The sequence below is a fragment of the Lolium rigidum genome, chromosome 7, assembly GCF_022539505.1.
Source record: "Lolium rigidum isolate FL_2022 chromosome 7, APGP_CSIRO_Lrig_0.1, whole genome shotgun sequence".
NCBI classification, from domain to species: Eukaryota; Viridiplantae; Streptophyta; class Magnoliopsida; order Poales; family Poaceae; genus Lolium; species Lolium rigidum.
In genome coordinates, this window is record NC_061514.1 from 112,060,661 (window position 1) to 112,079,722 (window position 19,062).

The 19,062-nt window shown below is 48.9% G+C and overlaps 2 protein-coding genes across 3 annotated transcripts; both read right to left on the reverse strand.

Annotated features, from left to right (window-relative positions):
* Positions 1-359: 359 nt before the first annotated feature.
* Positions 360-3,156, reverse strand: LOC124675576 (surfeit locus protein 2-like). 2 transcript variants are annotated; one of them, XM_047211653.1, is made up of 5 exons: positions 2,864-3,156; positions 2,477-2,574; positions 1,730-2,014; positions 735-798; positions 360-655 (listed from the first exon to the last, which is right to left on the reverse strand). In XM_047211653.1, exons 1-5 carry the CDS (start codon positions 3,154-3,156, stop codon positions 577-579), a joined length of 819 nt encoding a protein of 272 aa, XP_047067609.1. In that variant the 3' UTR covers positions 360-576. The 2 variants fall into 2 exon arrangements, with proteins under 2 accessions (XP_047067609.1, XP_047067608.1); XM_047211652.1 differs by having other exon boundaries at positions 360-658.
* A 684-nt stretch (positions 3,157-3,840) lies between these two features.
* Positions 3,841-9,848, reverse strand: LOC124671850 (SWI/SNF complex subunit SWI3A homolog). The gene is made up of 7 exons (XM_047208171.1): positions 9,767-9,848; positions 9,119-9,654; positions 5,934-6,422; positions 5,686-5,849; positions 5,531-5,583; positions 4,603-4,757; positions 3,841-4,418 (listed from the first exon to the last, which is right to left on the reverse strand). The coding sequence occupies exons 1-7, from the start codon at positions 9,846-9,848 to the stop codon at positions 4,218-4,220; spliced, it is 1,680 nt and encodes a 559-aa protein (XP_047064127.1). The 3' UTR covers positions 3,841-4,217.
* Between the last annotated feature and the right edge of the window lie 9,214 nt (positions 9,849-19,062).

The following is a 19,062-nucleotide window of genomic DNA, read 5'->3' on the forward strand; positions in this document are numbered from 1 at the left end:
CGAAATTCCTAGGCCTAGGCCTAAAAAGTTGGCCCGATGGTCAGGCAAGGCCTAGGTAGCCCAAAAAGATGAAATACGGTAGCAGTCCGATGGGCTTCCAAGCTTTTTTACCAGGCCAGACCAGGCTTGGGCCTAGATTTTGTGTGCTGGCTTTTTTCGGCCCAGACGGAGGAACTGCCCAACAGATGCCCAGGTATACCCAGAGTGCACGTTCACGCATGTTTACCTAGTACATACAGAACAACTAAACGTGGAGACAATATTAGAAGGTGGAGATGCAATATGTCAATATGAATAATTCATATCCATCTCACGTCATAGTTGCATGGTTACGGACAGTCACAAAGTGTAGGCAACAAAACATGGTCATTACAAGTATGGCAAGCCAGCAGTATGATTGGCATTCAGAAAAAACTAACGAAATACAGGTTAAATAATACAAAATCGGCAATCGATTAGCCAACCTCAAGTCTCCCATGAAGAACAAATAAACGATGGAGTTTGTCTCTTCAGGTGAAGAAAGGGGAAACAAGTTCTAACATAACTAACATAATATTTGACTCAGGAACCAAACTTTTACTCGTCCTTTCGGGCCTTTTTCTTCCTTGTAGCAAAACTACTAGGTCCAACAGCTTCTACTGACAATCGCTTTGTCCTGCTACAAAATGGAAGGAAATATTACACCTTCTGAATGTGCCATGCATTATTCGATTGGAAGAAATGTTCGAGAATACCTTGAAGTCAGTTCCTCCGACACTTCATCATCTTTCTCGGCCATATCATCATCATCCTCATCATCTATCACATTCATTTTTCAGATCAGACACAATATTTATTGCTGGATTTTTTGTGCATAAAAACTATTTTATTTAATTAATAAAAAGTCCATTAGGAATGCCACTAAATGGTGTTGAGCAGATCCCAATGTAACTATGAGATCTTGCATAGTACATAACTTAAGGAAAGTGCTTCTTTGTGTGCCCATTATAAATTAAACAAAGGAGCTTCAAAGAGGATCATGTGATAACAGAGCAAAAAATCTCAAGCAGGGAAGAGAAAGATTGGTCAAATAAAATGGCAAATACAGTATAAATTTTAATAGTAATACTTCAGCTTCTTTTGGATATATATATTTGACAAAAACATTTAAAAAAAGAGGTGTAGATGCTGCCATCAAGAACAACTTCCTGTTAGACAAGAAAAATGAGTGTGAAAGAAAATGAACTATTAAATCAGAAATGAAAGGAATGCAAATCGGCCAATCCAACGGCCTATTTCTCTATATTGTTATTTTTCTAGAACCATGAATTGTTAGTTACTGCCCACTTAATTGGTAGTTCACTTAGTGCATATTGCCCTTGTATTAGCACTGAATGAAAAACTAGGATGAGTGGATGGGTCAGCCCAACCCGCCCAACTTCCATCCTTGCACATACTCTAGCTGTTGCATGTACTTGAACACTACATTGGCTACAAGCTTACATACTACCGAGTAGACAAATTATGTTTCTCCAAGCAATTCTGCAAAATGCGTTACTCACTACAGATGAAATGATAAATCTCTAATATAGTACCTAAAGAGAAGATATAAGAGCAATGGTTTGAACCGGATATTATTTGATTGTGATGGAGCAACAACATCTACCAAATGTGCTGTAAAGTATAGTTATAAGCATTTCAGCTTTGCACAATCAAAGCAGTTAAACATGATATAAAAGCCAACACTTACCAGATGCACCTTCATCCTCTGCAACATCATCCTTCCCCGGAGAGGATTCCCATCTGTCTTTCCCATCATCATCGTCCCAACGACATCCAACAGGAGGCTCCCAAAATTCGGGATCATCTGAATCATCCATTTCTGGTTCAGGTTCTCGTGGCAAAGAAGGGTTGACAACAGCAGCTTTCTTCTTGTCCTTCTTCTTGCTGGACTTGGATTTCTTTGCAACTTCGTTTGATTGTTCACCTTGTACTTCAGCTGTCTCACCTGATGTCAACTTTTCTTCAAGTTTTTCTGTTACAGTAGGAATAGTCGCGTTAGATGTAGGGCTTAAAAGCAATGGTTACACTGGAGATGAAAGTTTCAATAACAAGAAAAATGAAAGAATTTAAATAAGCAGGTATCTTCCCAACTATTTCCAGAACAAAGAGAATTCGTATGAAACGAAGTGCACACTGCGATTCCAGAGCAAGGTAAATAACATAATTCTACTCATATAACCATCCACAATTAATCCATAGGAAATTGTTTTGGGAAAAACACCAGCTAATCCACAATCATAGATCACGTGGGTATACAAGAATGCACCATGAAAAACAGACAGGTATATGTAAATAGTTAGGGAAAATTCATCGTGGTTCCTCAACCAGTACGGAAAAACATGAAAAACAGCATAATTCAATTTCGTGGCAACGGCATACAACGTGCCTCCAGATAGCACACTTGGGACTACAGATAGCACTGCACAAAACTTACCTAGTTTATTCAGAAACCTCTTGCCATTTACATGCTTCCAGATGTGCTCCTCCGACTTGTTTATGGTGTCCCCAGTAATGTTGCATACGAGCTTCGACCTACAGCACGAAACCAAACTCAATTCGACAGAGCCAGACCGTACAAAGGCAACGGCTAGAGCAGAGCCCAATCACAAGCACATGTATGCTTGTTTCGCGGAACATTTATGTAGCAGTTAGAACCCTAGAATCCATTTCTTAACGCTAACTAACACATAATAGCCAATCAAAACTTACCAGGGCGCAAGCAAATGAGCGAATCCATAATTCTAGGCGAAATAAGGGACAATCTATGATGGACGGACACGCGTGGGGCAAGAATGTTAGAGAGCAGAGGAGCAGTACGCACTTGTGCTCGGGGTGGGGCTTGAAGGCGTTGAGCGGCGGCTTCTTGTGCGCGACGCCGTGGTCGATGAGCGCGAGGCGGCAGGCGCGGGACCGCGCGTACGCGTCCTTCTCCCGCTCCGGCAGCTCGTGCCCCGTCTCGGCGCACCGCCACCGCCCGCCGCCGGCGTCCTTCCAGGTCGGCTGCCCCAGCAGGAAGCTGCCCTCCTTCTCCCCGCCGCCCTCGACGGAGCCCTGGGGGCTCGACGCCCCCGAGTCGGAAGCGGCGGCGGCGGCGGCCTTGGTCTTTTTCCCCATTAGGTCGTCCGCGAACCGCGAGCCTGGAGGCCGGAGAGGAGAAGAGAGAGAGGTGGTCCGCGAAGCCAGGGTTTTGCCTGTTGGGAGGGTCCAGTTTTTGGCTTCAGGAACGCATTTTGGCACGCTTCTAGCCTTCTATTGTTTCGTCCATTCGAAATTTGGACGGTCTAAAAGGCCATCTCTGAATTTTGTTCACGTAGCTGACGAACCTTTTGTTTGTCCCCTTCGAATTTCGAAATCCTGGCGTGCAAAATTGGCATCGCAAACCAAGCCTGCCTAAGAAAATTTCATCACAAAATTGTGTCAGGCTGGACTACCTCTGTCAGGCTAGCCTGAAGTGGCTATAACAAACTTTGGCTTTCGAGCAAACATCTACAAGAAAAGTTGATATGGCCACTTCTTCCAGTTAACTTCATGCTACTGTGACGGCAATCAAAGCGCGCAACAATAGTATGCTCGGTAGCCAATGAACTTTCAAAGTGTATGGACCTTTCTTTTTCTCCTTCATATTTCGAACTCAAAATTGCCGTCAGAACCAAGCCTGCTTAACAACAACTCGTCACAAGATTAGCTTGTGTCAGGCTTGGCCTATGTGGGTCAAGATCGCCTGAAGTAGCTATAACAAGCTTCACGGTATCACACAATAGCCAAAGCGCAAAACTGATTGTCTACTTCAAGCTCGCATTGCAAACTTACAGGTACAGCAACTATTTCTGCAACCAAACAACACAAGTTACACGACGGGGTCGACAATACGGACACCCCGAAACTGACGAAACATCTCTGTGCATCCCAAAGAATGAAGTCAAGTAAACGTCAACAGTTACAGCGGACCGACTATCAGCAACTCTTGCTATCTAACCTAGCAGGATGGTGGTACAACGAAGCTGCTGCCTTGTGCAATTACACGCTGGCGGTATAAGGGGGTTGTGGCAGCCCCAAGCACAACAATCCTTTACAGACCCGCCCTCCCCTGCACGCAGAATGCTGCTTTACCTACAGGGGCTACAGTCAGAGGGCGGGGCGGATCGGAGGAGGAACAGTACTCCAAGTCAGATTGGCTATGGAGCAGACTTGCTAAGGAACAGCTTTGTGAGCACTTCATCCCTCTGGATAGGCGCTCCAGTCTCAAATGCTCGCTTGAGGACCTTTAGCCAATCCTTGATGAGGGATTCCTTTATTTCCTGTATTGTGGTGTACTCCTGATCCATGATCAGTTCTAGCTCCTCAAAGTGTTTGATCTTGTACTGGATCTTTCTTAGCTGACAAACATAAGATAGATACCAAACTACCATCAGCGATTAAGCAAATACAAGTCTTGTCAAACTTGAGTAATTTGGTCACAGTATTTACCATGTAGCGCACATCTAACTTTCACCTAGAACTAGAAACCCATGATAAACTCAATGAAAATTTAAGCAGCAAAAGAGGAAAACAACAATTCACCTGAGTTTCAATTATGGACGCCATTAAAAGCTCCATCTCTCGCTCTTCCTGGTCCGCAAGCATCTTAGCACGGGCAGCAGCTACACCAACAGCTGTTCCAACAGCTGCCCTTACTTGATATGCTGTAGAAATGAACTTCTTTTCCATTTTCTTATCTGGCATGAATGATGGGCATTAGTTTGAGATGAGTAGCGCAGTCATGGATAAACATGACACTAGTACAGGCCATGAGGCTGCAAGCTCCATTCGTTTATTTTATGGAAATATCTCAGCTCGCAAATCCCAACCAGAACCTGCAGTTCACCAATCTGGCAAACTACTAATGATAAACAAGCAAACATACAAACATTATTACTCCGTGTGTCTACAGTTTTCAGATAGTTCACCAAACAAAGAAAACTAGGGGACAACCTCATCTAGTGAACCAATCCAACCTAAATGTTGCATCAGTCGATACAGGTGGTACAGGGGAGTGCCAGGTGATGTAAACAAGAGACCTCTCAAAGGCGCGATGAAACAGTTGGCATGACTAAATTCATGCTCGCCGATTTCATTCCATAAAAAAATGCCAGGGGTGTATTCTTTTGCATGTCACAGAAGCACCATCAAGTCAGTGGAACTGTGAAAGCACCACCCAGCCCTTTCATAGCCTTCATTGTGTGTGACATTTTACAATAACTCAAAATTAATAAGACATTTTACAATAACTCAAAATTAATAAGTTGGTAAACTTCAGGCCATATGTGCTGACTACAATACTATACTTGCTAGGGGTGGTCTACACAAATCTAATCCTAACATGCATCAGAAATAAATCGGATAAGATCAACATTTGTCAACAGATATAGAAAGAACTCCCCTATGATTAGTATCCAGGAATCAAATATCTACAGTAGCTCAAAAAATGTGAGAAGAAAAACTGGCCTACCAGAAACAGTTTTTCCATGCATTTCCACTTCCTGATCGCCAACATTGCAATTACTGTAAAAAAATGCCATAGCGGAATGCTTGATTAGCACCCCACAACTGAAAAGAAGACTGAAGCAACGCTGAATAGAATAACAAGTCGCAGCACATGTTTACCTCTCTTGGACACGGTTAGAAGGGAATGATTTGCCTTGGTATTCTTTCTCGCTGAGATGAAAAGCTTTCTTTGCTTGGGGGTTTTCATCCCCCAATGCTTTAATTGATGCAGCAGCTGCTGCTGCAACAACATCTGGGCTCACTGCTGTAGTCAGCAGTGCTAACTGAGGTAGTATTACCAAATATCAGTGATCTGCTAAAATCTTTAAGCAAACAAATTAGTTATATATGTTCCATTTCCTAATTACCTGCTCCATTAATGAACCAGTGGCATCTATTGAAGAACATAAGCGTCGACGCTTCGAAGGATGTTCTTCAACTAATTTATCAGCACCATCTTCCTCTCCATCAATCTGCATGCCATCAACCACTTTGGTTGACTGACTTGAAGCCTCCTTCACAATGCAGTGGTTCGTTTTGCCATCAGTTGTTTGGTTCGCCTGGAACCTACTATCAGGTTTACCATTTATGGTACCCAGCATATGTTCACCAAAAGGCAACTGAATAAGCCTAGCAATGCATTCCGATTTATTCTTTGTGCGGACATGCTGGGCAATGAGATCCCAGTCATCTCCATGTTTTAGGACACCTTCTAAAAGGAGTAGTGTCTCTGCATCTGTCCATGCACTAGAAGCATGGTTGTCAGAGTTCTCCTGTTTAACATCAGAGAATTTATTTGATTCCTCCTTACTATCACTATTGGTTTTGCAACACTTCGAACATACTTTAAAACCATCCTGAAAAGAAAATGCAGAAGCGTTAGATCACATAGTTTCCTTTCTTTTCGGCATAGCTTGATGTTTATCTGCATAATAAAATACACAACTAAATCAAATTGTAGCTGACAATTTAAGCACAACCCTCTGTTAACAAAAAGAAATACAGCACTTGGATGTATTCCATAAATAACATTTGACAGCAAGTATCCAGTGAAAAACACTGCTATGCTGCAGTTGGTTCCGGAAGAGCTTAAATCAGCAGTGCAGGACACTGGGCTAGAAAAGGTATTGAACAGTGTAGTAATTGGGCTGTAATATATGTGTTTGCGTGTAGCTGGTTCTGCCCAGTGGCCCATGTATGTACAGCACAGAGAAGCAATCAGAAAATTCCCCCACACAAATTTTCATGGTATCAGATCTACAATCACATCCCAAACCCGGTGTTGCCGGCAGCAGCTCTGTGGCTATGTTGATTTCAACGGAGCAGATAGCGAGCTGCAGCCTACAGGTGAGGCTTAGTGGTGGCTGGGTGGTGGCCGGTGGCAGCAGCATGAGGTGAACGGCAGTGGCATATCCAGCGGGGGTGCCATCGCAACCCCTCCAAAAATATAGAAGTTCTTATAGCTAATAATGATTGTACTAATCATTGCTAAATGCAAAGCCCAATAGGGAAGTTTTTAAGCTTGGCACCGCCAACAATTTCATCCTAGATTCGCCCCTGACGTGCGGAGACTCAAGAATCAAAAGCTTCAGTACAGCTGTGTGTGCCTGCTGCATTGAAGGGTGTGTGTGGGTGGGAGGAGGGATCTCACTGCAAATTCAGGCAATGCAATTGTTCCTCACGTCGAGTGGATTCAGAAGATAAATTGATGCCAAATGACATCAGAGTAGAGAGTGTCAAAAATTCTTAATTTAGTCGAGGGAAGCATTGTTTATCTTGTAGACAAAGGGGGTAGAGGATTTCGTCAAGGGGGAGGACAACTGAACTGCTGTGCCTCATCTGTCGAGTTCGGTCTCTGTTGAGATCAGCATATTTACTTGGTGTACCAGTACCTCAGACGGTCAGACCTCAGTGTCGGTTTAACCATTGTAGTTGCACCACTGAGAAAATCCAGTTGCACCACTCTGAGGGCGGGATTAATACGCCTACTGTGTAGCATACCTACAAATTGGTTGAACCAACATGCTGTTGTCGATTGCACGAATTTGGTCTTCAATTGCTAGTTTTCTGCTTGTTGGGTTTGAAGCCGGTTGTACAGGTGGTTCACCGTCAGTTGAATCGGACAATCGTTAGGGTGGGGGGAATCAAGGACTTGAGAAGGGGCTCGAGAAATTGGTTTGCATTCTCACTGCAAAGTCGGGGCAATGCAATTGTTCCTCACGTAGAGTGGAATCAGAAGATAGAATTGATGGCAAATGACATTGGATTAGAGAGTGTCAAAAATTACTTAAGTTAATCAACGAAGGCATTTTTATCCTGTAGACAAAGGGAGTAGAGGGTTTCGGCGAGGGGGGTGGACAACTGAACCGCTGTGCCTCATCTATTGGGGCTGTTTGGCTGGAATTTTCTGGCGGCTTTTGGCTTTTGACTGGATATTGTTACATGATGTTATAAGCCAAAAACCAAAATCAAAAGCACCTATTTAGGTGCTTCTGTGGCTTATAAACCGAAAGCTAAAAACCAAAATTAAGCCTAACCAAACACCCTGTTCGGTCTCTATTGAGGTCAGCATATTTACCCGTTGTGCCGTTACCACTACCTCAGACCTCAGTGTCGGTTCAACCACTGTAGTTGCACCACTGAGAAAACCTGGTTGCACCGCTCTGCAGGCAGCATTAAAACGCCTTCCGTGTAGCGTGCCTCCAAATTGGTTAAACCAATATGCTGTTGTCGATTGCACCGATTTGGTCTTCAATAGCTAGTTTCTGCCCGCTGGGTTTGAAGCCGGCTGGGCAGGTGGTTCACCGTCGGTTGAACCGGACAGTTGGCATCTTCACTGATTAAGCCTTCCAACGGCTAGTTTGAGAGGTGGAGTATAAATACTCACCTTGGCTGGCCATGGAAGGTTGTTAATTCCCTTGGAATCATTTTCTGACCTTCCCCGCACAATCCGGAGAGAGGAAATCCGTAAGCGTCTCGTCGACTACTGAGGCATTCAACGGGGTGTCACGGTTGGGGCCTACGGTTCAAGAAAAATGATAATATGGATGTTGATGGCAATTGCGATGCTGATTCGGGCAATTGCCTTAGGAGATCAATGTCAAGGATGTCCTTGTGGGAGGGAACTTTGTATCTTCAGACGAGCAAGAAGCAGCTGATGGTGTCTCGGTCTACTATTGAAGCGGTGTATAGAGGGCCAGTGTGTTTTAGTGGGATGTTATGAATGAGAGACCTTCCGTTGGAGTGAGAACCGAGCAGTGCTCGGTTGGCTAGAGCGTACGCCTATGAGCTCACCCAACAGCGTTCGAGGCGCGCAAGCTCCGCAGGTGCCTCACTTCTACCTAAACAACACACCCCCTTTAACCACGTGGTTTTAGACCTTCGATCGGAGCTGCGGCTACTAACAAAAGGACTGATAAAGCTTTGGTATGACAACAAGTTGGCAATCAACGTGTCGAACAATCGGGTTTAGCGTGACCAAACTATGCATGTGGAGATATAGACCACTCAATTCATCAACTAAAAGTTAGAAAATATGAAATTTCCGTAGTACCTTCAACGTCTCCACCTTCCCATCCTGGCACTCGTCGCCGCAGAAGCCACATATAGGGCCCTTCCCAGGCGCCCACTCCCCGAACACGTCGCTGTAGGAGGTGAGCTGCGGCAAGCGGAACACGCCCTCCCCGCTCCCTCCTCCTCCACCGAGCCTCTCCTCCAGGAAGGAGGGCGGCGGGCGCGGCGTGACCTGCAACCCCAGGGGCGCCTCTAAGACGGCGTCGGCCCCGACCCCGGGCCGCGGCGCGGCGGGGCGGGGGGAGGTGGCGGAGAAGTTGATGAGGCCGTGGGAGTCGAGGAAGCCGAAGAGCTTGCGGAGGAGCGAGGCGTCGCCGACGAGCGCCCTGCGCACCTCGGTGAAGGTGAGGCGGCGCGCCGGGTCCTCCCGGTACTTGGCGATGATGTAGTCGCGGTACTCGCGGTAGATCCGCGGGTTCCGCGACGCCGTGCCCACGCCGCTGCCGCCCGCGCCGCCGAAGAAGTCCGGCAGCGCCCGCCGCTCCGCGTCGTGGATGTCGTCCCAGCGGAACCAACCTGCGGGGCGGGGCGGGGCAGGTCAGAGGGCGCGCAATTGGTGAGGCGGCGGTCCCTAAGTAACCCTAGGAGGGTGAGGAGGAGACGAGGGGAGGGGAGGGGGGTTGCTTACTTGAGGAGGCCGGGATGGTGTAGAGCTCGCGCGCCGGGCGCGGCGGCGGCGGCGCCTCGCCGGAGGCGGCCGCCGGCGACATGGGGGGAGGGCGGGAAGAGGGGAAGGGGGTGGACGGGTCGATGCGGGAGGAGGGATCTGGGCCGTTGGATCTGGGATTAAGGGTCGGATTTTAAGGTAAGGTCCCGTGGTTTGGTTTCGGGGTCGGAGAGAGAGGGGAGGAAGGAGATGGTGTGGTCTATGGTGTGCGGCGGGCGAGTTGTGTCTGTCCGAGACGACGACCAGTATTTCGTGGTGCGGGGGGCCGGTGACAGGTGGGTTTTGGTCGTGTCTCGTCATATGGGCCTTAGTATTTATTGCGCTTCAGCTTATGTTCGGCCCAGGACACCGTTACTGCCTTTACTGTGTAATTCCTCTGTCGAATATAATTCTAGCCCCTCCTTCATTATGTCGGTCTTTTGGTTGAACTGGCTAAAGCATATGTAATTTTACATGATATCATAGCTACGAAGTCCTGAGTTTAAATTTTAGCCAACGCAATATTTAAAATAAATATTTGTGGTCTCTCTAAAAGAAATCCAAGGATACACGTCTAAAGCCCGTGCGAGATCTAAAAAAAGGGGCCACCGACCTAGACATGAGGAGAGGTGTTAAATATAATAGCCTAGCCTTCCTCCATTAGATCGACCGCTTGATTGAATTGGCTAGTGCAACAATCTTACATGGTAGAGCTACCGGGAGCCATGTACAAATGTACAATGCAAGTGCTTCATGAGTGCCTCGTTGGTACATTTTCTCAAGCACTATGCCCGCTGGATATTATTGCTCTAATGGCGTCAAACAAAGTGAGACTTCATCTGATCTAGGGCATTGTTTTGACAAATATCGATCATTTTTATAGTGTCTCCAAAAATCCTTTGCGTTATAGTTTGCATCGTCGGCAAAGTAGTCGGTATAGAGGTATGGCCCTTCGTCCTCTACTAGGGCTTAGATTTCCTTATCCCAAACTTGGAACAGCCACGTCGTGGGCCAGCCTCTTATGCTCGGCGGTTTGCATTTGTCCAAGAATAGTTAGGATCGACAAGTGCTCCTCAATATCAGCGGCAGCGGCATCCTCCTCCTCCATCAGTTGCTGGATCATCAACTCGTACTCGATGTTTGTGTCTACAATTCAACATAAAAGATCATCAATCAAACAAGCGACAGCGAGAGAGGAAAGAACTATGAAATTGCCGCCTACCAAAGCAAAAGGCCGAACACCTTGCATGTGGGGCAGATGCGAGAAGTGGTCGCCACGTTCGAGGCTCGACTCGACGAACTCAAGGCAGGGAAATGGGCGGCGGCGATGGGCGGGGAAGCACATCGTGGAAGAGGGGTGACATGGGAACCTTTTGTTCCGGCATGCGACTCCCAAGGTTTCTACTCGATAATCTATGACGGATAAGTACGAGCATAAGGTGGTCCACTCCCGTATAAGTTTGCCGACCTCCCGTGAAGATGCGTTGGTTTCTCTCCTTCCAAACATTCAGATGTCGATTTGTAGTTGCAGAGTGTCCTCCCACCAAAGATTTGTGATGTGAGACATCATGGCTGGTTGTTGTGGCTGAGTGCCCAGAGCCTAGAACAATCTTGATTTTGTCCCAGACCGCAAAAGTGAATGGATGTCGATAACACCTATAAAGTTTATCCCACAAAGATGCATTTCATGTTTTCAAGCTTAAATTTGGTGCAGCCACATCCCTCCAATTGTTCATATCCATGGATGCAAAGCAAAACGCAACCATGTCCCTACTACTATACACATAGGCAGCTCGACCACCTCTCGCATCCCACTTTGGCCGGTGAGGCCGACGGAGGGGAAGGGGAAGATGTGCTAGGGAGGAGACTCTTAAGGGGTGGAAGGAAAGAGAAAGAAAGAAAGGTGAGGTCTAGTCCTAATTGTGTAGATGTAACTCGAGAATATATCTAACTGAGTCAAGTTTAAATGGGCTTCACAAAAATTTATAGCTCTTTTGTGAGAGAAATTGTTATCACCAGAATTTGACCAAGTCAGAGGTGGGCCGCGATCAAGATGGACGTGAAGAATATATATAGAAGGAATACGTGAATCGGCGTTTTATACCAAATTGGGCTTAATTGCCCGTGTATCTGTAACATATTAGATCGCATCTTAGTTTAGAAGTTAGAATCTTACTCGTGCACGGTTTAGTGCACGCCCACATTAGAAAGTCCGCTGGACTATAAATATGTACCTAGGGTTTATGGAATAAACAACAACCAACGTTCAACCACAAACAAATCTCGGCGCATCGCCAACTCCTTCGTCTCGAGGGTTTCTACCGGTAAGCATCATGCTGCCTAGATCGCATCTTGCGATCTAGGCAGCACAAGCCTGCCTACGTTGTTCATGCGTTGCTCGTACTCGAAGCCTTTTTGATGGCGAGCAACGTAGTTATCTTAGACATGTTAGGGTTAGCATTGTTCTTCATATTACATGCTTTCGTAGTGCAACCCTTGCATGTCTAGCCGCCCTTACACCTATCTTAGGTGTAGCGACGGCACCCCGCTTGATCATAGTTTAGTAGATCTGATCCGTTACGATTGCTCCTTGTTCTACAAGGATTAGTTTAATATCTGCAATAGTTAGGCCTTACAAGGGGGCGGAGGATCCAGCGGCGTGTAGGGTGGCGTTTGCTAGTCCTAGAACGGATGTTCCAGGGATCAACCTCGTGTTGGTTTTTAGGCCCTGTCTAGGATCGGCTTACGGTCACCGTGCGCGAGCGCGAGGCCCGAACCCGAGTAGGATGATCCGATTATGCGGTGAAAACCCTAAATCGTCGTAGATCTCATTAGCTTTACCTTGATCAAGCGGGACCACCATATATTCGGACACCTCGTCCGAATCATGGGTGGATCGGCTCCTTGAGCCGATTCACGGGATAACCCGAGAGCCGATCGAGGCTCGTATTTAACGTTTACGTGTGTGCCCTGCAGGAAACTAAGCGAGGCATCATCCACACCTTCCGACCGAGGTATAGGTCGGGGGCACGCCCTTGTGATAAACATCGGTGCGTGCGACCGAGGAGGCTTTGCGGGCCGTCGCTCGGAGGGACTAGGGCCAGCCGCAGCCCTAGTTGTTCCCGGCTCTACGGTGTTGCCCGTCTCGCCCGCCGGTGGGTTTCGACGTCAACACATTCGGCACGCCCGGTGGGACAACCTTCGACATCGACAATATCGCCATCTACATCCGAGATGGCGGAAAGCACTCCGGTCAAGTACGAGGACCCGCTCGATGACCTCAAGAAGAAGCATGACGAAATCAAGGCGGTCCTCGAAGCCGAACTCATCGGCTTCTTCCACCGAACCCGCTCCCATGGCGTCGAGTGGAAGGGTTTCACACCGAAGGCGCGCTCGATGGAGTGGACTCGTCCGCTCCGTCGAAGAACGCACCGTGTCGCTGCGGCAGGAGATCAACTACATGGTGGCTCATTCGCTGCACCGCCACTACGAGAGCCCGGTGAACACCTTGAAGCGTGTCGCTCGCGCGTCGTCCGAGGAAATCATGAGTCACCGGTACTCCCCGTCGGGACCGGCTCGGGGACTTTCAAAGGAGAGATGCCGCTCCAGCCCCGGCCCGTTCGCATGGGCAGCACCGGAACTGCCGAACTCATCGGCATACGTCGTCTACAAGGATGGTGGTGATCCTAGGGACTACCAATTCCTACCCGAGCCGCCTAAGGAGATCCCGCACGGATACACGTGCGCATACGTACCAGACCGCAACGCTCGGGCACTCTCGAACCGAGGCTGCAATATCGGCGGCCTCCGGAACGGCGGGAGGAACGTCGGGAGCCGATCCGACAAGCAATCGTGGCTGGCTAAGTACGCAACCCCGACGAACCTCCAAAGCCCGGCTCCTGCGGTTGGCTTAGAACCGGAAAAGCAAGCATGGCTGGTTAAGTATGCCACCCCGGCGAATCTTCGGGGTTCGACACCTTCGACCATCACGGCGGATCAGATTTGTACAATTCGAAAGATCGGTTCGGTATGATGCCGAAAAGGAAGGCGTTCGGCTACACCAAGCCGTACCCCAACAGCTACGAACTGATCCCGCTGCCACCCAAATATCGGCTCCCGGACTTCACGAAGTTTAGTGGATCGGATGGTTCCGGCTCCATCGAGCATGTGAGCCGATATTTGGCACAGCTGGGCACGATCTCGGCGTCGGATGAGTTGCGCGTGAGGTTCTTCTCACGAGTCCCTCACAGGATCGGCTTTCGGGTGGTACACATCGCTACCACCGAACTCCATCCAAACTTGGAAGCGATTGGAAGAGCGGTTCCATGAGCGGTATCATTCGGAAGCTTCGGAGTCTAGCATTGCCGATCTAGCACAGCTACGTCGAAGCGCGGAGAAACCGTGACAGAATACATCCGAGCGCTTCGGGAATCTTAGGAACCGATGCTATTCGGTTCGTATAACCGAAAAGGAAGCGGTCGAGTTGGCGGTAGCGGGCCTTGCAACACGGCTCAAGGACATGGCCTCCCAAGCAGATTATCCCTCGCCGGCGCACGTGGTTCGAAACTTTCAGCATATGAACAGCGCCACCCGGACCTGTACCAAGACAAGTTCAAGCGTGCGGTAGCCCTGGTCGATGCGAGAGGAAGACGAAGTTCCTGCGGGAGACCAAGAAGTAGCAGATGGCTGAGTGGACTCGGGGAGGAACCCCGTGTCCCGCAAATGGGTAAAGCCACCGAGGCCCGCCCGGGGGATTTGATTTTGACGTGACCAAGACCGAGCAAATCTTCGACCTCCTACTCAAGGAAAAGCGAGTTGAAGATACCCGAAGGTCTCAAATTCCCCACGGCGCAAGAGCTGAATGGAAAGCCATATCGCAAATGGCATAACTCGCTCTCCCATGCCACCAACGACTGCGAGGTGTGGCGTCGGCACATCCAAGCGGCGATAGAGAACGGGCGTCTCGTTTTCAACCGGTACGCCATGAAGGTCGATACCCAGCCCTTCCCCGCCGTGAACATGGTGGAGTATGCTTGCCATGCGGGGTGCCGGCCGGGTTTCTGTGCAATATCAACATGGTAGATCTTGGACACCACGGCGGCAAGGATGGAGATGAGGGCAGCTGCTCTCATAGCAAAGATACGAGAGGAAGCCGCTCCACGCGATCGGCTCCGCCAAGACGGCAAGCGCTACGTCACAGAGGGAGAAGTGAAGAACATAAGATATCAGCGACCTCTCTCTGATCACCTCCTCAACAAGTATGTGGGTCAATACGACCAACGCCGACGGTCCAGCGATGATGATGAAAGAGATCGTCTGGCTAGAGAAGCCAGAAGACATCGTCGGCATAATCACGATGAGGAGGAGCACGAGCGTTGTGCCAAGGGAAAGGCAAGGGAGCAAGACAACGAGGACGAGCACCGGGATTGTCCTTTCTTCGAGCACCTGCTGGGATTCAGGAATGAGCCGATTGCCAACAATCGGCAATTGCCCGAATGCAACCGGAAGAAGAAGGAGGCAGCCAACGTGTCCGTGTTCGAGCGCTTAGGACCTCTCCCGCCACAGAGCAAACGAGCTGAGTCCCCTCGGTCGGAAGATCTCGAAGATTCGGAAGACGAGGGAGAAGAAGAAGACAGGTACCACCGGCCAAGGTGGTGCCCCGACGGACTCGAGCGGTTCCCGAAACGCGAGGTTCAACGATTGCGCGGCCCGGAAGAAGCCGAGAGGTTGTACTTGCATACATTGAGGAAAGCAAGGCCCGATCCGGCTGCGAAGGTTCGGCGAACCCTGGATGAAGAGGGTCGTCCACGGAAAATGGAGTGGCGCCCCAAGCAAAGGAAAGCCGATGATGAAACATCGGCTGGCACAAACATGGTGCTCGTTCTTCCGACGAAGCTCAGTGCTCCACGGTTACACGATATATCCAAGGTGGGCGACAACAAGAGCACCAACATGATAAGATCAGAGATTGGGCTGGTTCGGTCTACCGGCCTGAGCGAGTAGCAAGAGCACATCAATGAGCGAACGTGGCGAGGCTGATCCTTGTGATCGGCCCCAAAAAATTTATGAAGGGAACTTACAAAACCTTTCATCGAACAAGCAACATGGAGGCCGATTCCGAGCAATCGGCCAAAATTATCCTCACCCACCGTTCGCTTGGGTTCAACATATTATCCAACAGAGCCGATACCATCAACTCTCTTGACAGAATCGGCTCGGGGGGGCACCCAGGGGATAAAATACGAGGATATGCAACGGAAGCATCTCATCTTTTGGTGATGGGTATTGGAGTATGGGGGCCGATGCACCAGTCGGCCAAAAATCTGAAAATTCGAAAATTTTCGAGCACGAGCCGATGCGAGCAGACATCGACTTAAGAGGAGTAACTCGTTACGATCGGAGGGTCATGGAGCACTAATGGAAGAGAGCTCCTCAATGGAGTAGTCTAAGGGCTTGGATCCTCTCTTCAAGAACAATGCCGGGAGCAGCCCGGACGTGCGGATCGGGTCAAGGATGGATCGCATCGGATCCACCAAAGGAAAGGAGCCGATCTGGCCGGCAAGAACCGAAGAAGGCTCGGGGGCAGCTCACCTTGAAGGCTCTGCTTTGAGAAGCCGATTTATGTTCAAATCGGCTGGCTCTGCATAAGAAGCTCCCTCAGACATGATCAAGCCCAGGTCCATACAGCTAATTCGCGTATCCTCGCCTCTGTTTTGTTTTGGCTGAGACTCGGGGGGCAACAGGCCTATAGGTGCCCTGTGTTTAAGAGCCGATTGGAGTTACCTCGGTTGTTATTGCATCATGATCGTCTCAGGGAGGAACTGGGAAGGAAAAGCCGTCGTCTGGTACGAGGTTTGGACCATACTGGTGCTGCAAGAAAAGAAGAGATTGGTTCCTCAAATTAGCCGATGAATAGTCATCGGCTGCGGGACTGCAAAACGCCATGGTCGAGAAAAATAATAATAACCCGATTCGTCACTATCGGTCTTGGTGTGGCGGGCGGAAGGATGGAAATTGGATTAATGAAAGGAGAAATTGGAAGAACAATTCTCATTAATTCAAAGGAGCAGCTTTACAAGAAGAGCCGATGGCTCTCAAAAGAGGGATCTAGTGCCTAGTGCACTGCTACTCGCTAGTCCTATTCTACTAGTCGTCGCTGTCCTCATCGTCGCCGTCGTCGAGGTCGTCGGCGCTGCTCCCGAGAAGCTCCTCGCCGCTGCTGCCCCAGCCGTCGGCCGGAGCCTCCTCCTCCTCGTCATCATCATCGTCCTCGCTATCCGCCCAGCCCGCGGAAGCGCTTCGTTGGAGGATACCCAATGGAGGCGGAGGAATCATCTTCCTCCTCCTCATCTTCTTCTTCCTCGTCATCACCGTCGTCCTCGCTGTCCGCCCACATGCGTGAGCGCTTCTTCGGCGGGAGCCTGGTGGAGGGGGAGGCCTTGGTCTTCTCCGCTTCTCCCTTCTTCTCCTTGTCAGAGGAGATGGGGTGCGCCCCGGAGCGGAGATCGTCCTTTTCTTTGTTCTTCGGCAACGGTTGGAGAGAGGTGCCTGAAGCAGAGGAGGAAGAGGAAGACATGGCTGCAGGAGAGAAGGGTTTTTTGGTTTGGTGAACGGAGCAGAGCAAGGCGATGGAGTGGTGAACTGTTTGGCACAGATAAATAAAGAGAGTGTAGTGGAGATTTAATGCCATGACGGTTCTCGAGGACGTGAGGCCGGGATTGACAGTTCATACAGAGAAGCCCGGGAGGCGAGGCGTAATGATGGAAGATTCCGCGGCGAGTTCTCGCTCGCCACGACATGACCCGACGAAAGAAAGCGTAATGATTTTGGAAATGTCATTTCCAAAACCAGGGGACATGTGTTATCACCAGAATTTGACCAAGTCAGAGGTGGGCCGCGATCAAGATGGACGTGAAGAATATATATAGAAGGAATACGTGAATCGGCGTTTTATACCAAATTGGGCTTAATTGCCCGTGTATCTGTAACATATTAGATCGCATCTTAGTTTAGAAGTTAGAATCTTACTCGTGCACGGTTTAGTGCACGCCCACATTAGAAAGTCCGCTGGACTATAAATATGTACCTAGGGTTTATGGAATAAACAACAACCAACGTTCAACCACAAACAAATCTCGGCGCATCGCCAACTCCTTCGTCTCGAGGGTTTCTACCGGTAAGCATCATGCTGCCTAGATCGCATCTTGCGATCTAGGCAGCACAAGCCTGCCTACGTTGTTCATGCGTTGCTCGTATCGAAGCCTTTTTGATGGCGAGCAACGTAGTTATCTTAGACATGTTAGGGTTAGCATTGTTCTTCATATTACATGCTTTCGTAGTGCAACCCTTGCATGTCTAGCCGCCTTACACCTATCTTAGGTGTAGGGGCGGCACCCCGCTTGATCATAGTTTAGTAGATCCGATCCGTTACGATTGCTCCTTGTTCTACAAGGATTAGTTTAATATCTGCAATAGTTAGGCCTTACAAGGGGGCGGAGGATCCAGCGGCGTGTAGGGTGGCGTTTGCTAGTCCTAGAACGGATGTTCCGGGGATCAACCTCGTGTTGGTTTTTAGGCCCTGTCTAGGATCGGCTTACGGTCAACGTGCGCGAGCGCGAGGCCCGAACACTGAGTAGGATGATCCGATTATGCGGTGAAAACCCTAAATCGTCGTAGATCTCATTAGCTTTACCTTGATCAAGCAGGACCACCATATATTCGGACACCTCGTCCGAATCATGGGTGGATCGGCTCCTTGAGCCGATTCACAGGATAACCTGAGAGCCGATCGAGGCTCGTATTTAACGTTTACGTGTGTGCCCTGCAGGAAACTAAGCGAGGCATCATCCACACCTTCCCGACCGGGTATAGGTCGGGTGGCACGCCCTTGTGATAAACATCGGTGCGTGCGACCAGGAGGCTTTGCGGGCCGTCGCTCAGAGGGACTAGGGCCAGCCGCAGCCCTAGTTGTTCCCGGCTCTACGGTGTTGCCCGTCTCTGCCCGCCAGTGGGTTTCTGACGTCAACAGAAATAGACATGATTGTTGTCTTTTTTTCTAGTTTTATTAGGTAGCTCCATTGTGAGTTCTATAACCAAATCACTCACGGGGCTTTTTTTTCTTTTTGAGCACGTCGTATTAATTGATAACATTCTTACAATCATTTACAAGTTTCAACGCACAAAGAACAAATCGTCCCAATTTGTATAGCCCTTACAAAAACTAGTGATATAGTTGGCCATCATGTTTGTATCTCGCTTGATTTCAAAATCTTGACATC